The 20,892-nt window shown below is 41.9% G+C and overlaps 1 protein-coding gene across 3 annotated transcripts in view; it reads right to left on the reverse strand.

Annotated features, from left to right (window-relative positions):
• SEC24B (SEC24 homolog B, COPII component) overlaps positions 1-14,581 on the reverse strand; it is a 45,228-nt gene extending 30,647 nt beyond the window's left edge. Inside the window, exons 1-3 of one of the 3 annotated variants that reach the window (XM_014878326.2) lie at positions 14,322-14,581; positions 8,194-8,898; positions 190-375 (exon numbers count right to left, since the gene is read on the reverse strand). In XM_014878326.2, the coding sequence (XP_014733812.1) occupies positions 190-375; positions 8,194-8,898; positions 14,322-14,436 (1,006 nt within the window). In that variant the 5' untranslated portion in view covers positions 14,437-14,581. The remainder of the gene's footprint in view (positions 1-189; positions 376-8,193; positions 8,899-14,321) is intronic. The other 2 variants (XM_088163835.1, XM_088163836.1) reach the window with 2 other exon arrangements.
• Between the last annotated feature and the right edge of the window lie 6,311 nt (positions 14,582-20,892).

The following is a 20,892-nucleotide window of genomic DNA, read 5'->3' on the forward strand; positions in this document are numbered from 1 at the left end:
TCAAACACAAACACTAAGAGGAGCTAGAACCAAGGTGACATAAAACTCTACCACTAAGGGAGCTTGATGAGATGCCAGAGATGTGCTCCAGTCAAACACAAAAAAGCAGCAATTAAACTTCCAGCATTCACGTGTGCATGTGGAATTGAGTGAAAGTCTGCAGTGTGACTTCCCATTCCCTTTTAGTACCTTCCTGGAGGGCCAGCTCTGGTGACTGTGTAACAGATGGTGAAGATGGTGGCTTTGAAGACAGGCTTGGAGCAGGTGACCTTACTGACGACATCACAGCAGAGGAAGCAGATGTTCCAACTCCAGGCTTGGTAAATGGAACATTCTGGCTCATTGAGTGCACAGGCTGTGAAGAATCAATGCCACCTGAAAACAGCAGAAAGCACGAATCCTTTGTATGTACTTTACAGACAATTACACAACACAAGCTGTCACATTTGATTCCACAGTAACTACAAAAAACAACACAGTACTTCAAAGACAGATGCCTTCAAACAAATATCTATGGAAAGATTGGTTGCTTTAAAAATTCAGTACCTATAGTGCTAAAACTCCATTATAATGAATAAATTGCTCTGACAACAGCAAAAAAGAGGAGGTATGATGCAGTAAGAGCAAGACTAAGCTGAAGCTTATTTTTGATACATCCCCACAATGCTGTACTTTCACAAGTTACTCTTCCCAGGTAAGAGGAATATAGTCCACCTGAAATAGGTCCCCTCAACATTCCTCCCATGGGAGGAAACCTTGTGCAGTATTATGCCTCCCTTGCAGTGCCAGCACTTTGCAATATGGGTTATGAGACCCATATTCCAAACAATCTGTTGCAATCAACCCTGAGTATTCCACAAAACTTCTGATGTGTTTTAGACATCTGGACTAGATATAATCTACTTCAAAAAAGATTAATGCTTTGAGAGGTTTGACATAGCCCAGCTGAAACTCCTATCAGACAAGGACAACATAATTAAGTTAGCTCTCAACTAAGGGTTGCTTTTTGCTTATGAAATGAGAAAATGTGTATTATGTTTATTTCTAGAAAATCCTGAGTGACCAAGCTGTTAAAAAGGAGAGGAAATGGTTTTACCAAAAGTACTCAGTAAACAAACACAGAAATTAAGCAAGAATAAGATTCTCCATTTGTAGAATACTTGTTTATGTTACAGAATTTGCTAGAGGATGCAGATGTGATATTAACTTTGCATTTTCTATATGCAGCACATATAGCTGCGTCATTCATATAGTCCCTGACTTTTCCTTGAATAATGGAGGTGATATCACAAAGAACTTCATGGGCAAGTTGACGTTTCCTTTAGAAGGTGAAGAAGAGGCAGCTTAAAATAATCCTTCTGTTTCTATTATTTACAGGCAAAATTAACAGCACACATCTTTATTATCTCAAGGGAACTTTTATATGTTTTGTAATTTTAAAATCTGATGTTGAGCATACACACAGCTTTTTCGGACGTCTTAACAAAATTATGGCTTTTTCCAATGAACATGCAGAGCATTTTTTTACTGCAATGGACCTGCTATAACCTCTGCTTCTACACACTGTCTTGCAGATTCCCCATGGGAGCTTCAGAACCTGTCAGCAAGAATGCCATTATTACAGCACCTTCCTCAAGCAAGGTATGCAAGATGACAAAGGAAGTTCTTTGCCATATTCACATGCTCACTCAGGCTTTGTAACAGGGAGCTGTTTGTAGGGTGATAGTATTTTCCACATTGCAAGGTCAATATCACAATGCTGACAGCATCAAGCACTGCTGTAGAGAATGCTAAATGCTGTAATGTCAGTGTCACGTGCTCAAAGCCAAAACGAATTTACACTTGGATTAGGTGAAGATGTATTATCTTCCTGCCAAGTACTAGTATCTATTCTCAAGCAAAGGTTATTCAATTAACTTCAAAATTACGTGAATCCTTTAAATGCATTGTAAAAAAAAGTTTCTAAACTTTGAGAAACAACACATATTTTTTCTTTGTACAAAAATACAACCTGCAAAATTAAATGTTAAACTTTATTTGGTAACTCCATAAAGGTTTTAAATGCCATAAGCAACCAAGTCCAAAGGAAACACTTGAAGAAAATTCCCATTTAAAACCACATTGTTGGTAACTATCATCACATGAAACAATCTATGGTGAGAGAAATTACACTATCACTTTTTTTTTTCCTCTGGCCAATGAGAAGATTGCATTCTGTCATACAAGTATCATTTCAGGATTGCTCATTGTAGCTCAAGACAAAACTGGACTGGACACCAGTTTAGAGCACACGTTTCCCATCACCTTACCCAGGACAAACAATCAGGCCATATAGTATTCCCATCAACTGATGTCATGGGAAGTCAAGAGTTTTGTCAAGCTGTGATAAATATAAACCCCATTCTCAGTGACAGTATTTTCTGGTTTTCACATTCAACTCCTCACCTTCAATGTGTACTGAAGTTTTCCCTTCGTGCCTCTCAACCACGAACACCTCTAGCACTAACAATGATCAAGCATAACGATCTACAGCTAAAAGGCATATTACAGAAAGAATCTGCAGAACTGGGCAAATTAGCATTGTAATTCATCATTTTTCCCTATACATCATGACAAAGATGTCATTTAATTTCTAACTGGAGACCTAGAGGTCATAGTAAAAAAGTATCACCACAGCATCTCCTCAAAATTTCCGAAGAGATGCAAGAATTATCCTTGAATTGCTTCAGCTGTGATCTTGATTTCCTGCCCTCACAACCCTCAAAATCCCACACACCCCCTGCATCAAACAACACAATTTCTAAGGAGAGAGGTATCACCTCCCTGCAGCTTGTTTTCCAATAGCATCCTTTGCCCCTGACTTTCAGTACTGGCTGCAGTCCTTCCCTTTTTCTCAACCACACCCATGTTAGCAGATTTACAGGATTACAGCCTGCATTCCTATGGAACTGGGGCAGCAAGGACTTTACATCCTTCTCTGACATAAGGGGAGCTATGCGTGTGAGATAATGAAATTAGAGTGTCTCCTGCTCAAGCAGACTGTCCATTGCAGGACGCAAAGAAATCCATGCCATAAAGCCTCAGAAGTTCTCCAGCTCCCTCTCCTCACGGAGGAGTCTGGTAAGATTCAGGCATCCTGGCTGACATGCGTGCTAACTTGAAAAGCACCAAGAATAATGAGAACTTCAGCTGAAATAAACTGGAAAAACATTTAAAAAGCTACTGACCTAGAAAGACAAAAAGCCTAAATAATACAAAGTATGTCATTTACATAATGTAACACTCCTGGAGAGATTTTTACGAACACTGTTCTGCTGAAATACAGATCTTAAAGATTTAAGAGGGTGATTTTGCAGAGTTAAACCTCAAAGGAGAAAAATCTCAAATTAGAGATGTTTATATTCTACTTTATTTATACTTCCTAAAGCAAAGCAAATTATTCTCACTGGCTATTATTCAACAAGACCAGTCAACTATCAGCAAAAAAAAAAATCCTCTTAAAATAAATTTGATTTCTTCTACTGAAATCTCAGCAAGCTTGCTGAAAATACTTCAGCTGTTTCAGAAATGGGCTGCAAAAGTTTTAGGAAAAGACTTTCTTGCAGTTCTATGTCCTTAGTACACAACATACAGAAGTTCAGAGGTTTGATCTCAGTAAATTCAACATGCTGGAGGCTTTATAAGGCTATACATAAAATTGGATTTTTTAAGAGACCAATTTAAGTCCAGTGGTGACAACATTCTTGATTCAAGTAAAAATCAGCTCAGAAATTAAACAACTTCTGAAAAATTCTCACCAGCCTAAGTTTCCTGAGTAAGTCCTGTTTGAGCACACAGATTTTATTAACACCTCATTCTACATAAAGGTTTCATTTTCATCACAGAGAGCTTTCAGTGCGGACTGTAAAAAAGCTGCTTTGGAAAAATACATTAAAACTGTAGCATCTTGACTAATAGTCTGTCTGCAGTTTGTTTATTTGTAATTCAGAGACTGTAAGGGCATCTTTCACAGCACAGGGGCAATGACAACAAACTTTTACTGGCATCCCGATGAACAAGGGGATACTGTATCCAAGTTCCTTCACACAAACAGTCATAGAAAGCACACTTAGGAATTTCAGTAATTTTTTTTTTAAGTAGTTTAGCTAAAAACTATGCACAGAACAGACAGCAGCTGTTCCCCATTGCTACTTCTTCCTGAAGAAAGCAAGGAGAATGAAATATTCAGAAAGTTTCCTTCCAACAGATCATTCATTATTTCCTTATGCTCCTTGTGTATTGTATTTCGACACTTTCCAAGGATGTACAAGAACTGGCAAATAATTTTCAAAATCCAACCTCTTTTCTTAAAACCTGAAAACAAATAGAATGCTATATATAAAATGACTCCACCTGAGAACAGTAAGACTGCACTGGGAAATTTAGAAAGCATCTCAAAACCAAACGAATTATGCCAGGATCAAACAATTACTATAATTACTTTACAATTTTATTATTATGCCTTTATTTGTAATTATTTAAGTATTTTACTATCTATGTGTTGTAGCAATTGGATTTTTAATACATTTCAGCCAAATATGTCGAATTCTAGATTAAAAGAAATCAGATATCATTGGAGGCAGTTTGTTTAACCCTAGACATCAAAAATGGTTTGAAGTGTTCAAGGTTTAGTAATCAAACTGTCCAGATCTTCCTTCAGCCTTGCTATCAGTTGCTATGTTTATCTGCTTTTCTTTGTCAGCAAATACAGAATCATTTGTGTGCTGAGGTTAAACCAGAGTTCAGGGAAAAGAGAAAAAAATTATTTTTTGCAGATAATTCACTTCCAGAAACCTGTGCACTGTGCAGTGAAGCACAGAGCATGCTTTACCAGCAGTTTTACAAGCCCAGAAACAGTCTGCGTGTGGTTTACCTATTGAGGCCTACAGTCTGGCAAACCAACCAAGGACTGCAGTGTTACCCGAGGACAACAGAAACAGTGGATCAGTGTTTATTTTCATAACCGCAAAGTTATGAGCGTCCATGACACTGCATTATCACAGCCAATTCTATCATTAGTTCTTCGAAATTCAAGTGCAATATTACTACTTTTTCTTTAGGCCATATACTAACTCAAATCACCCCCTTAAGAGCAGCATTGAATGGTTCAAAAATATAACTACTGCTCATATTGCTCTTCACTGTCTGGTCAGCTCCACTGTTCCACCTTTAAAACAGTCGCTCATTACAAAAAAAAAATTGCTATGAACAAAGCCTTTCAAGACGCCTCTATAGGAAATAAAATTAACAAGCACTGGAATTAAAAACTTCTGCAAATAAAACAGTAACAATTTGAACAAACAATAAGTAGTTTGCATATGCCTACTTCTGGAAAGACGCCTACATTCTGTCCAGCTGCAGATTCTACACTCAACAAAGTCAACTTTTTTGGCAGTCCTTGAAAGAATCAATTTTTACGCATAACCATGAAATGCTGGTAACTTCAGGAGCTTCTCAAGGACCTCCCTATTTTTCTTTTTTAAATGGTATTTTGTTTCATGGTTTGAAAATACTGGAGAAAATTACACAGAGCACTCATCAGCACAGAATTCAAATCTACTAATACTAAAAGTAATAATAACTGAGCTGAGGATGACACTCTACATCCTAGTCTTGGGAACAGGCAGAAAACAACGCTGAAACTAAATTCAAACTGTGGATTGAATGAGCTTCATTTAAGCTTAACTGCTTTTCCCAAAAAGAGTTTTACCAAAGCCATATTCTTTCTTAAGTCCTTGGTCTGAGAAAATCTCAGCTACTAGGACTCCTAAAACAGTTTCAATGTTATACTATAATCTGAAATATCTAACAGTAAAAAGAAAACCTAGTTATGTAGCATCTGTCTTTACTAGAGAAAGCAAGCTGTAGTCTGGCACTGCTTACAAGTCAAAACTGCATGAAGTCAGAAAGTCCCCAGCTCAGAAAGAAAATAACACTGTTGCTCTCTCCTCTGCAGAACAAGATATTTCATTGTGAAGGTACTCCCACATCTCCAATTTCTTCCATGCTTCCCACTAAGTGATACCCCATGAACTGGTACTCAGTTTTCCTATGAAACAGAAGCTGAAACAATGAATGAGGACTGAGTGTACTTGCCCTTAACTGCACCTTTACAACTTTATAGGTACATCCACATTAAAACCATCAAGTTGTTGCTTGCAAAAATCAGCTACAACTTCTTAACTCTTTCAAATGCTTATCAAAAATACTAATTTAAAAAACCCAACTGACTCAAAATCCATGTAGGGTTGCACTTTTTCCCTGAACTTTGTGAGAAAATGCACGTGTTTAAGATCCAATTATTATAGAGATGCCTCTGCCTGAATTATGGTGCAAATTAGACCATATGCCAAAGTCAATAATATGAATTTTACCTAAGAGTAAATGTGAAGTAGAGACAGAGAATAAAACAAAAAGAGAGGGAAGAAGAAAGAAAGGGAGTGACAAGTGACGGATAAAGATGCATCAAGAAACAAGGGTAGACAAGAAAAATGCCTCAAATCCTGCAGGCACCGCCAGGCTGAGAATGAAACATGATCCGACATCGTTGGGAACTGTCCAACTGTGCAGGACACAAGAGTTAAAAGGCACAATTACATATGTGAAATGTTATCAAAGGAAGCAGAAAAGCAAGATTGGACAGTATTTCAGGAACCCCATATAAGAGATGACAGCAATGTGTTATACAAACCAGTTATACAAACCTTTTGTGAAGGAAATCCCAACATTCATGGTGGATGTGATACAAGTGTACTGGCACATCCTTAGAAGAGGTTACCATAGAAAAAGTGAAGAAATACCAACATCATCACAAACACATTCAGGAACTCCCAACTGTGGCAGACATCGTATTTGTGAAGACAGCCCAGGCTCTGGCCTCAGAGTGCTCAGCACTTCTATAGATACGGTATGTGTGTCTGTGAGTAAAGCATGTCCTGTTGCATCACCTTAGCACCAATAAAGTTTCAGTGAATACCACGGGCATTGGGCAGCCACAAGCCAGCTGACACCAGGCGTGGACAGCACATGGGGATAACAATGGACTCATATCATGACGTGTTTCATACCATCCAAACGGGACAAAGGTTAGGTGGACAGGCTCTACACTTAATATGGAAAAGCAATATGTACAAACTATATGTGTTTGATAAACAGAAAGATATTACCACCTGGAGATCCAGACAGTGTCCTGTTAGTCCTCTTCTTCGTGGTGAGGGTCCCACACAACAGAGCCCAGTGGATTAATTATGTTCAGATGTACATGGGAACTCCAAGCACTTCCCCTTCGTTGCAGGCAGGGGAGTTTTACACTGTCTTTTACAACACTGTGGATCTGTTGTAACACTGGATCATATACACTCCTTTGGAAACGGAGTCTGGAGAGTCTTTGATGGTTTTGACCCCTTCTCAAGTCAGCACACTTGAGCCAGTTATGCCCCATCAGAAGGGATGAATATCCTCAGGCATAAGAGTGACAGTTGTGTAAGGAATGACAATTGGTGTGACAAAAAGTACCAGCCTGCTTCCACAGGGCCTGCTTCTTATCTGGCTCAAAACCCAGCTTGTAGCCTCCGGTGGTGGGTGTTCACTCTCCCTATCTTGTGTGCATTGAAGGCTTTCCTATCACACACACCACACCCCCAAAACTCTCCCCCTAACAAACCTGGCCTCAGCGAAACACCCTGCTGCCTCCACAAATGGCTGATTGTTTTGAGTCATTGCCATTAACATTTCAGTCTCTCACAGTGTCACTAAGGCAAAATTTAAAGAAACAACAACCATGACTTAGAAAAATTCCCCAGCCAGAAAAGAAAGAAGTATCTTTGTGAATACCAGACATATTTCAGAAATTACACATTCCTTCAGAACAGCATGTAAAAGCTTCCTTCCGAGGCCACTCACATGAAAATCACACAAATAACTACAATCATCCCCTAAATAGTGTATTCTTTTGTATCTCTCAGTAGAAACAAATAGCAGCTGTTTTGAGGACTGTGGTAACCAAATTAGAAAACCTACAAGAATGAGTGACTCAACTCAGAATTACATTACAGAATTCCAAACAGTGAACAAAAACAAGCCAACAACAGCACACAATTACTTATGTTTCCCAGACAAATTTGGAAGTTGACTATCATTCAAGTAACACCATACCTGTATTTTTTTGGTTGTTTACTTTAGCAACTGATCCAGTGAGATTCCTACTGAGGTTGTCTTGCACAGACTGAGCAGATGAAACAGTTGATAGTGTTGTATTATATCCCACAGGAATGTGCTGTTGAAGGGTATGAGGTACTGATGTACTCTGGCTAGAAAACGCATTTGTCTCTTTGAACTGTCCAACAGCAGGTAGACTCTGAGAGGTAAATGTCTGCCCATACACACCGCCAGCAGCCACGGAAGGATAGGAAATATTAGGATACATGGCACCAGAAACCACAGGCATGGCGTAGTAATCAGAATTAAGGGGAAATCCCTGAGATGCAACTGAAGAGCTGACAGAAGTGCTGTAGTGATTATCAAATGTTGAATACGACTGCTGAGCGCTCACATGTGAGTAGGATGCAGACGATACTGCTCCTTGAACAGATCTGTCACTGGACCCCCCCGAATGAGGAGGAGTGCTGTCGTACAATTGCTGTGATTCCTGTGCATTCAACACATTGCTACCCACAGATGTCAAAACATTTTGTGCTGGTGCTGAGTAGTAACCAGGGTAGTAACTGGCTCTGTACTGATTATCCAGATGTGAAGCAGCAGCTTTATTGGGCACTTGGGAATAGTGTCCTGAAGGGGCACTGTAGTTTGGAAGATGTGAGCCATAGCCAGAGGGGAACTGCATCTGACTCTGCATAGGACCTGAAATGAAGAGAAAACATGACATGTATGACATGACATGCTAGTAGTGCCAACGGACTCTGCACTTGAATTAACAAACAATTGCTCTTTTTTTTTTTGTCACTATTTTTGAGTTTGATTCCCATCAGCAGAGAGAGAATAAACCAAGCATAACACATGCAAATACAGTATCTGAAGTAATTTGCAAACACACAAAGTAGCAGAAAAACTGATTGCTTACATTCTTGAAAGAGGTTCCCATCCCATGTTTGCCTCTCGTTTGTATTTTGAATATTTTTAAGTGTTTATAGGAGGTTAATACTTAAAAAAACAGTGAGCAACAATAAGCACCAAACTAACACAAGAGTTTGGCTTACAGAAACTGCCTGAATATGGAAACTGAAAAGCTGCAGTCAAATCAGTATGTCAATACATAACAATACAGGTATTCCTATTTACAAGTCTTCAATATAATGGCCAAGATAAAGAGTTGCAGGGCAGTTATATTTGTCCTCCATGTCCTTATGTATTATGATTTCAGGAAAACTGAAGTTGTTATGAAACTACAGAGTATTTGACAAGGCACATCATTTTAATTTACTGCCTGATACTTGCAGTTGTAAGAGATATTGGAATCAGAGAAACTGACCTCTGGTATCACTGCAATTGGCTCTGCAACATTAGAGAGTAATTACATACTGGCCCAGAAAGGGTCAAACAAGTGCTTGCTTGCTAGAGACCAAATGTTAACTATGTCCAAACTGATTCTGTCAGCCAACTGCTCCATGGGAAATCTCGAAGTTCTTCCTCACGTCCTATTCCTTAACCCTGTTTTTATTTTTAGTGAACCACAGATGCTTTTGTGTGGATAACCTGCTTTTTTAAAATTCCCACACCCTATTGCTTACATCACGCCAAATGACTATGGTGTTATTTCCCACTCCTTGGTCAATAAAAACACAAACACAGCACTGGCCCACTCACAAATTAAATGGCAGCTGAGGTAATAATGAATAGTTGATTCTCATGCTTATATTTACAATAATTACAAAACTTAAGTATTACTTCTCCTGTCTTGAAATTCTGAAAAATCACTGTTCTCCAAGGAGCCTCTAGATGTCCCATGATTAACCTGAAAGGCATTTTAATAACAAACTTGGTAACAGACTCCTAAAAGCAAGGAACATACTGCCCAAAATTGCTTTCTGGTAAAATTAAAAAATGCCCTTTCATAACTGACAGGAAGCTGAGCAGAAGAGAAAGGAGCTAAAAAATTGCAGAACAGTAACTTGGACTGCTAGATCAAAAGACAGATAGGCACTTGGGGGAAAAGCAGAAAGAGCTTAAAAAAATGTATCTTGAGTTTTGAAGAGAGCATGTAACTATGCTTCTGATTCACCTTTTTCTTAAAAAAGAGGGAGCTGCATCATAGAGCTACATCGTTTTCTCTCCTTTAAAGGAAAATGATTTTGAGTTAGCAAGCCACTAACAGCTACATGAACTTGGCCAGACTTTTGACCTGCTTTTTAATGTCTGAAAAAGCAAACCCAAAAATATAGCAATAATTTACATGTATCAAGGCTTATGGCTTTAAGCAGCTATGCCACTTAAGGTGGCAAGAAAAAATATTTTATTTGAAAAGCCTGTGCATCTGTTCTACTGTTATAGGCAGATTTAACTAACTGAGCAGGTATAATTTAGAAATTGGTTTAGGAGTCCTGACTCCTAAAAAAAAGGTTGCATATCAAATCATCTACTGCAAAGTTTTCCAGTATCTAGCTGTTGTTTAAGAATACACACAGTATTCTACATAAATAGAGATTAAATTACCAATACAAGATATCAATCTCTACATGATAGAATGTAGAGTCCTTTTTAGTCACATTTTTAAGCAGAAACATATATATAAACATATACATGAAAACCTCACTGAGACAACATTTGAAAAATTATATTGATTTCAAGCTACAAGTGCTTTGAAAGCAAGTTTTTAAATTACAGATGAAAGTTTATTCTCATTTCTAAAATGAGTTTTTTTGTCCATTTCATCACAAAGAATGTGAGTAGAAAGAAATTTTTGTACTGCAATTAGATGCAGAAGCTACTAATGGTGACTAGATAACTGGACAGTTTTCAACACTGGAAATCAGAACATATCTTCAGTGTCATTTCAAAATCTGATTAATTGCACAATCTGTCCTGATGTCGCAGGTACTAACATCCTTCGAAAACACCTGACAAATATCTCAAAAAAATCCATAAAGGAGCTGAACACCTCAGCCGCACACAGCAGGTGTATCTCTAAAACATCATCTCTATAGCAAAAGCAGTAAACCTCTCCTTCTATGAACAAATTAATACTTATTATATAATAAGTTACAATGTGTAATTATACAGACATTAACAGGTGAACCTAAAAAATCTTAATGCTTTTTAAGGGAGGGAGGAGTCACCATGCAAAAAACTCCAAACTCCCACGGAAAAGAAAAGAAAAAAAAAAAAAAAAAAAAAAAAGCAGTACTATGGCTATACCACTACGTGAATTAGTAAAGTTTTGCTAGCTAATGCCACGTTTGGTTTTTATGTCCATGCATTTCCTCAGCAGCATAATTCAGTCATCTGCCACATACCCTACCTACATGGAGTCTTTGGATGCTACACCACTGAACCTTCTTTCTATCCAAAGCCACCTCTGAGCTTTCTGAAACTCCTAACATCCCTTTACCCACCTCCAGAAAAGACTCTCACAGCTCCTCCCACATCCTTTACCCCATGGGCAGGGGGCAGCACCACTGCCCCTTATTTACTGCTGGCAAACAAACCAGCAAATCAAGGTGGCGCTGAGCTGTCACTAGAGCTCAGTAACAGAACTGGTGTCTCTTCCTTCATTCACACAGCTTCCCATTTTCACAAAATATTCAGGTTTCCAATCTTTCATATCTCTGTTTTCTTTGTTAAATTGACTAAAACTATCCCAAATCTGAGGAGGGATGAAAAACATGGATGGACAACATAATAACGAAAACTTTGCTTCCAAAATGCCAGTAGAAGTACCAATGGCAGCCTTACAAACCAACTGTAGACAGCACCAGACAAAACTCTTCTAAAGAGCCATGGAAATTCAATACAATTATCCTCTCACTGCTGCATTTCAATACAATAAATTGTTAGCACTGAAGTCCCCCATCATTACTGAAGAAATACACCATCCTTCAGTACTGATTTAACAAGAACCATTTTGTTATGCTGAAATTAGGAAATAGGTCATTTTCCACTTAGACACAATGCCACTTGGAAGGCTACAAAAAAAGCTTCCCATACTCCTAAGAGAGAAGGAAGAAAATAATAGCATACACACAAGAAGTTACTGTTAAAAACCCAACAAAACAATCACGCCTAAATTCAACAAAAACTGAAGTCTCCATGGATCTCAAATGGACTTGGTCACTGAATCAGGCAAAACTCACTAGCAACAGACCTGAACATCCTTGTCAATACAATCATATCTACAACAGGCTGCTTGCTTTCTACAAAAACACTCTCTTTCATCAGATGGCAGCATCTACATAGTTTCACCTGAAAAATTCACATTCTATCAAAATAAAACACAGAGCACTCTAACAGAAAGGATACACCAGTGTTTTCTTTCAGCCAATACAGAAACAGCTCAATTCACTTCAGGATCTTACGTATAAACTCTAGTCCAATTACATAAAATTAAACTTCAAAAGCTGCGACAATCCTCTATATGAAATTTAGTTTATATCATACAGAACAGAACTTTCCTCTAGTCTTTTTCTATTGCTATTCCCCTCCACTTCCTCTCCTATTTCCATTAAAAAACCCCAAACCTCAAATCCTGTGTTGTAACTTCAGGAGATTAGTACTCAAACAACAGATAGACCAATCAAAAAAATTTGGAATGCCATTGCTAAATGTCACAAAATGAAAATTCAGGATTATTAACTAAAGTCATCAAAGACATCCAAGGGAACACGAAAACCAAAGTTATGCAATAAAAATTTAAGACTGTTATTGAACAGTGTATACATTATTCAGAATTAAAGCAGGAGCACTTTGCCGAAAATACATGCTCTATGCCCTGGTTTTACACAACCCGTTTCTACCAATATTAGCAGCAACATGGAGTTAATTAATGAAAACAAATATTACAAGAGTAACAATGGCTCTTTAAAATTATTAAACTAAGAATACAAAGAGAAGATAGGATTAAAGTTTCTATATTCGTTTCTGTAAAACACTTCCAGGTTAATCATGCTGTAGCAGCTGTATCCAGATAACCGCATGTTTTTTTACTAAAAACCATGTAAACTGGAATTTTCTGAACAATTTTTACAAACCCCAGCATCACAATACCGGTTGGGACACAACTGAGGCATCAGTATCTCCTTAAAACCTACCATTTAATTACCTTCATTTTCTTCGATGACCGCCTGAACACCTACTTTATAGGCATTTAAGTGCTTAGCACTTAACTACCCCTTTGGACACGAGACAAATTCACAATTCTCAAGTAAAAAAATTTGTAGGTCCCTATCCTGCATAGAAAACACACCTGTGTAGAAAATAGCCTGACTAAAAAAGATTTAACAGTATGAGCTAGAACTCTATGCAATAAGAGGCCAAATCTAGACATCAAACCAGTATGACATGGAGGAGATGATTATACGGGGATTTTGAAGAGTTAACGTGGTGTGTCAATAAAGAACTGATTTTATAGCGCACCAATTTAAAAACGCGGAAGTGTACACTCATTACTTTCATTCATACTACAGTCAGTCTCACTACCTTTCTACCTGAAATGGGAGTCAATATTTTGTGACATTAAACTACTGCGCCTTTGTTTTTCAGTGACCCACATTTCACTGGTCCAATGTTGCCCGTTCAACTCAAATCCCAAGATCCAGTTGTGTGAACGCCTACCCACCCACTACTTTTAAATTCACACATAGCTACAAAGTACTCTCGCCCCTAATACGTGATTTTCTGCCCATTCTCACGCACGACAGCCAGCGTCGAGGCCTGGAGGTGCCTCGGCCTCCCAGAGCCTTCCTGAAACGCCACAAAACAGGCGCCACAACACCGGGTTGATCTAAATCCGCGAGAAGAGAAAGATGCGGATGCCCCCTCCGTCGCCCCTTGAGCGAAGCGGGAGAGGCTGCGCCTTCTCAAGTTCTTTCCGCACGCAGCCGCGGGGGCCCGCACCTTCCCCGAGCGGCTCCGGCGGGTCCTGCTGCCTTCCAGTCAAAGGGCTTCGCTGCATGCCGGATTCACCGGGCCCACGCCCGCCCGCCGGGAGGAGGAAGAGCGCGCAGGCCCCCGGCACCCACAGGGGCCTCACCCCCGCGGGAACGGCGCGACTCGTCCCGGGTACCCCGCGGGCGTCTTTCCCCGCCTGCCTGGGCCCCGCGCGGGCCCCTCACCGTTCTGGCAGCGCGGCGCGCCGCTCGCCGGCGCCGCGGCCTCCAGGGAGCTGCCGGGCCCGCCCGGGGAAAACGCAGCGGCGGGCCCCGGCGGCAGCCCGGCGGGCGCGGACATGGCTTCTCGCAGCGCTTCTTCTCCGCGTCCCGCTGCCGCCTGCTCCTCTCCCTCCTCCTCCTTCTCTTCCGCCGCCCCGATCCACAGCCGGGTGCCGAGCGAGGGCCGGGAGCCGCGGGAGGGCCCGAGCGCCGCCGCCTACAGCGCCACCCAGCGGCAGCTCCGCCGTGAGGCCGCGCCTCGCCCGGCACTGCCCTGCCCGGCCCGGCCGCGGAGGGTGGGCCGAGAGGGCGGGACGGACCGAGCAGGGATGGTCGGCCGGGCCTCACATCCTGCCACGGCTTCACCTCACCTGGTCCCGGCGGGAACGGCCGTGTGGCGGGGAGAAGCTGACCGGCCCGCTTAGTCTATGTGTGGCGGGGCCTTTTGCATTATCTGTGACTCTATGGGCAGGCCGGGGCAGGGTGAAGAGAGGCTCGAGGGAGGTGATCCTGCCCCTCTACTCGGCCTTAGTGAGGCATATCTGGAGTGCTGTGTTCAGTTCTGGGTTCCTCAGCACAAGAGGAACATGGAGCTCCTGGAGCACGTCCAGCAGAGGGACAAAGAGAATTGAGGGTCTGGAGCATCTCTCTTCGAAGGAATGGCTGAGGGAGCTAGGTTTGTTAAAGCTGGAGAAGAGACAGCTGAGTGGGGATTTCGTCAATAAATATCTAAATATATATCTAAAGTGTATAAATACCTAACGTGAGCATGCCAAGCGGATGGAGCCAGGCTCTGCTCTGTAGTGCCAAACAATAGGACACAAGGCAATGGGCAGAAACAGATGCACAGGAAGTTCCACCTGAACACGAGGAATAACTTTACAGTGACTGTGCACTGGAATAGATTTGACTATCAGGAGATACTCAAGAACCATCTGGATGTAATCCTATGCCATTTCCTCTAGGACAACCGTGCTTGAGCAGGGAGGTTGGACCAGATGAGCCACTGTGTTCCTTCAACCTGACTGATTCTGTGAGGCTGCTCCATGTCCCTGTCTCAGGGCATAGACATGTACAATACATACACCTGTCATTATTTTGCCTGAGATATTTTTGTCTGTATAGTGAATATATGCAATTTTAGGTATAAATGTACTGTGGAACACATGGAGAGGCAATGTGTGTTTCACAGGGGAAAAAGCTTCACAAGGTGAGGTGAAGTGAAAGCTCTCCCTCTGTAATTGTTCTTGTACAGACAGAAAAACCTTAGTAAGATGGGGTGAGCTGAGGCAAGGCTTTTCTTTCAGTGTTAGGAGCGCTCACTGTATTCTGTCTGTCTCCAGTGTGGATATATACTATCTATCAAGACAGGCCTTCACAAGAAATGGCAAGGTGAGATAATGCAAGACTTTTGAGTCATACTTCATATTGTCTAAATAGGAAGGCAAGTGTTGGAGAACCTCTGATGGTTTAACCCCATCCAGCAACTGAGCACCACACAGCCCCTTCCCATCCAGCTGCAATGAGGAAGAGAACTGTAATTGTAGAAGTGAGAAAACTCATGGATGAGAAAATTCATGAGATAAAGTCTATTTAATTGTTAAAGCAAAAGCTGCAGATACAAGCAAAGCAAAACAAGGAATTCCTTCACCACTTGCTGTGGTCAGGTAGGTGTTCAGCCACCTCCAGGAAAGCAGGGCTCCATCACATGTAATGGTTATTTGGAAGACAAACACCATTACTCTGAATATTCCTCCCTTCCTTTTTCTCCTTCACCCAGCTATATATGCTGAGCACACCACCACATGGTATGGAGTATCCCTTGGGTGAGTTGGGATCAGCTGCCCCAGTTGTGTCTACCTTGTGTTTGCCCAGCTCCCTCGCTGGAGGGGTGGTGTAAGAGGCAGAAAAGACCTTGAAGCTGTATAAGCACTGCTCAGCAGTAACGAAAACATCTCTGTTTTAGGACCTTTGTTTGCAGAAAAAATCCACAACATAGTCCACACCAGTTGCTGTGAAAAAAATTAACTCTAACCCCTGCCAAAACCAGCACATCCTTCCCCATTGGCTGCCATTGACAAAGGATTTCTGTTCAGTTTATCACCTTTCACAGTCAATCACACACTAAACCATATTAATTTTTACTGTTTGTCTGTCTCTATCACCTATCTATCACCTATAATTCATTCAGACACTACTCAAGACTGGGTTAATTACTCAAGTTATTTAATTAATTATGCAAATAGTCAATAGCACTATAATATACTGGTGATTTAAATTGCCAGCACTATATATCCAACAACACTGAGTCACCTTTACTTTTTGCATACATTTGAGCAGTCCCTTCCCTTTTCGTATGCTGCTCTTCCTACTGGTTATTATGTATGTCTATCCTTAAGTACTTTTTAAATTACTTTGCCTGTATGCTTAGCATACGGCCCAGCTCTGACTCTTGGAGTTATTACAAAGCACACAAGGCATCTTTTAATACTGCAGGAACTGACTGTACTGGAACGTTTCTCAGCCTTCACACTCTATCAGACTATGTAGAGGTGTCTTGGGCAGGCCTCTATTAGTTCTTTGATAGCCTGTAGATCCATATCTGAAACAAATAGTTTCTTTTCTATGACCTAATGTCGGAGAAGGGAGACGCGGACACCAATTCGGTCATCAGCAAAGTCTCGTTTATTGATACGCAGAGTGGCGATTAAATACAGTGCTTAATTAGCTCATGCATAGTGCAAAATCTGAGCTCATCATTGGTCTAGCTGTGCGGCTTAGCTAAGCACTTCGGCATTCATGTTTTTCTCAATTCTGCGTGCCTTCCCTATCTCAAGGACACTGTATCCGTGAGACTGAGGCCCACTTTGCTAGCTTTACTAAGTTGATCTGACTATGGCCTTTTTCTTCCAGCTATTCCTGCACCAGGCTCTCTACACTTCCCCCGTTTTCTTTTTGAGCTAGAAGAGTGGCATGCCAAGCTTTGCTGACAGTCTTTTGAATAAAATTTTGTAAGCGAGTTATCAAGCAAGGTAGCAATAAAGCTAAGCACAAGAATATATCTAACACCATAATAGCATACTTAATAACGGTTTGAATCCATCCCCTAAGACCTAGGCTTTTTAACCACTCGTCAATGCCCCAACCATCTTTTTCTTTTAGGTTGTGTAATTTCTGCTGCGTGTTTTGTATCTTTTTGTGGATGGACTCAGAGTGGTTAGATAAATTCATGCAGCACATTCCCTTGAACTTCTTGCAACCATACTGGCAACCTTACTAGGCAGGTTTTAAAAGGATTTTGTACTCCTCCTAGACTTAAGCAGATTGATTCTTGTCTTGTTATGTTAGTGAATGTTACCTATACGTTTTCCTGAGGTGCATGCTGCATTGAAAAAGATTTTGTGTGAGCAAAGTTAGCAAGCATAAGCAGTGTAATGATCATCATTTTGATTTCTTTGGCGGCCTATTCTTTTTACGCCCTGTATTGCTCCCTGTTATCTGCAGTTGTTTTACCTCTTCTATACTTTGATTTAATACCTCCTCTGGGTCTGTACCGGGCTTAATTGGTCCTACCTGAGGCCAAGGCAGGTGTGGGACTTTATGTCTGCATCTTGCAGCGATAATGTGTGAATTTGCATAGATGTGCTGCCTCTTAATCCAGTTGGTAAGTTCCCACCGGGCCCAAGCTAACAGGAGCTGTTCTGGTGTCTCGTATAGGTTTCGTACTTGGGCATATGGCACTTCTGCTTCTTTTTCTAGGGCCCGACCCCAATTTGAATCTCTTAGGTCGTTACTTTGACACCTCCAGCACCACAAATTAAACACTGTTCTCTGTTCCACCCACGAGCAGTCCCCACAGCCCCCGCACTTTAGGGCTACCCAGGCTTCACACCATGACCCCCCACACGCACAACAAGGACGGCTGCTGAGAGGCTGTTCTTCTTGGTGGGCGTGGCTCTCAATCCAATCAGCCCAATTCGGTGGTGGCTGCCTTAGCGTCTCACGGGCAGCGCTGTTATAGTGTCCCAAAAAGGTGGGGTTATCCATTCTAGTACCCGTGTCTCCCGCGTTTTCTTTTGTAGCTGTGTGAGTGCACCGAGTAGGTGGTTGGCAGTACTCCAGATGGTAAGATCGATGGGCGAGGAGATATCTCGGCGAGAGACAAACCCCTCATCGATGCAGCGTATAATACCCTTGAGGGCTTCATGTTGTTGTGGGGTCACGGTTACGGGTGCGGTTGGGTCAGTTCCTTTAAGTAGTGGCCTGAGGGAGTCTAGCAAGGAGTTGGGTATCCCAACAATCGGCTTGAGCCATTGCAGATCTCCTAGCAGTCGCTGTGCCTCATTTAGAGTGGTGATCTTTGTTGCAAGCTGGAGCTTCTGTGGCCGTACGATTTGGCCTGTGATAGACCACCCCAAGTACTTCCATGGTGTGGATCGCTGTATTTTTTCTTGAGCTATTATGAGGGATGCCTTTGCTAGGGTGCTTTGAATTTCCTGCATTTGAGTGTCTGTAAATGCTGATTCTTGAGCAAAGAGGATATCATCCATATAATGATAAATAATTGTGTTGGGCCACTGTATCCTCAATGGTTGTAGTGCGGCATCCACATACAGTTGGCACAGGGTAGGCGAGTTTTTCATTCCTTGTGGAAGAACAGTCCATTCATACCGTTTATCAGGTTCTTCTCTGTTTATTGCTGGTAGGGTGAACGCAAATCTTTTAGTATCTTGAGGGTGTAAGGCAATAGTGAAGAAGCAGTCCTTTAGATCAATGATTAGAAGAGGCCAATGCTGTGGGAGCATTGCTGGGTTGGGGAGGCCTGGCTGTAATGCCCCCATTGCCTCCATCTGATTATTTACTGCCCTTAAATCATGTAGAAGACGATATTTTCCTGACTTCTTTTTGATCACAAAAATTGGCGTGTTCCATGGGCTTGTTGAGAGTTTTAAATGTCCTTGTTGGAATTGTTCCTTTACGAGTTGATGTGCTTGTATTAGACTTTCCCTTTTTAGAGGCCATTGCTTAACCATTACCGGTTCATTGGTAGTCCAGGTGATTGGGATTGGGAAAGTCCAAGCAATGGCAATTACCCCAAAGGGTGCTCGTTGGATAAAACGACCCCCATCTGAGCCAAAATGTCCCTTCCAATCAAGCAATGTACCGATGGTGGTAACGCAACTACGGACAACACAGTCACCAAATTTTGCCCATCTATAGTGACCCTTACTGGAGGAGTTTTTCTGGCAAGGGTGAATCCTCCGACGCCTGTCACGGTATCCGTAGTTTGCAGTGATGGCCAGTTGTGGGGCCATTTTTCTGGTGAGACAATGCTGGTATCTGCCCCAGTGTCTAGGAGTCCCATCATTTCTATTGTCTCTCCTGCATAGGTTAGTTTCACCTCCTTTTTGGGTCTGGTATGGAGATCCATTGTGAGCATAGCAATACCTGATGATCTGAATCCTTGGTCTCCACGTGGGGTTTGTCTTTGTGGTTGAACACCCCGGCTCAACTGTGGAAGTGGAATAAATTGAGCAATACGCTGACCTGCTTCAATTGTCAGAGGAGGAAAAGGAGTATAAACCATTATTTGTATTTCTCCCGTGTAGTCTGCATCGATGACACTTGGTAGTACAAATAGTCCTACAATGGAGCTTGACGAGCGTCCCACTATTAGTCCTCTAAGAGCTTGTCCTTTGATATTTATTGGGCCATAAACTCCCGTTGGGACTTTGACGGAGCGAGCTGTCATCAAAGATGTTTTTACTGCGGCTGTTAGGTCGAGTCTCAGGCTCCCTGCTGTGGCTGGTTGTAGACAGGAGATGGCGCTGGTGTCACGGCGGCTACTTGTGACCGGGGCTAATATGGTGGCGGCCGCCGGGGGCTGGTCGGCGGCGCCCGTCGGGCCGCGCCGCATCCACCCGCATCTGTAGCAGCACGCCGAGGGAGGCCGGTGGTCGTTCGATGTGGCTGGGGCCACCGTGGAAGCACAGAGCGGAGCAAGAGCGGCTAACACCTGTGACTGTGTGGACTCGGCTTGTTTCTGCAGCCCTAAGCCTAATTCTTTTAGTGCATTAACTAAGAAAACCTGCGCCCCTCTCATATACTCTGGGACTCCTGCCTTTTCAATAGCAGCAGCAGCCTTATCTACAAAGTCCCCAAAGGATTTATTTCTTCCCTGTTTTATCCCCATATACATGGGTATGCCTGAGCTATCTTTGACTTGATTGATGGCATTCCTTACTAGACGCATGGCTTCCCCAACTTTGTCGGGTCCCGAAATCATTTGAGCCTCTGTCCTGCGGTATTGTCTTAACCCCATTAGTTTGTCTATGGTAATTCCAGCTAACGGATTTCCCGGGCCCCTCTGTGTTGCAACTGACTCCTGAACAAGAGCCTGCCAATGCGCGTTAAATAGCAACTGCTGATGTTGCGTGAAAATTAGTTTCACTATACTTCTCATATCATTTGGCAACAGCAGGTATGTATTAAACAAGAAATCTAGCATTTGCTTAGCTGGCTCACTCCGGAAACT

Source organism: Sturnus vulgaris, chromosome 4, assembly GCF_052056855.1.
Source record: "Sturnus vulgaris isolate bStuVul1 chromosome 4, bStuVul1.hap1, whole genome shotgun sequence".
NCBI lineage: Eukaryota > Metazoa > Chordata > Aves > Passeriformes > Sturnidae > Sturnus > Sturnus vulgaris.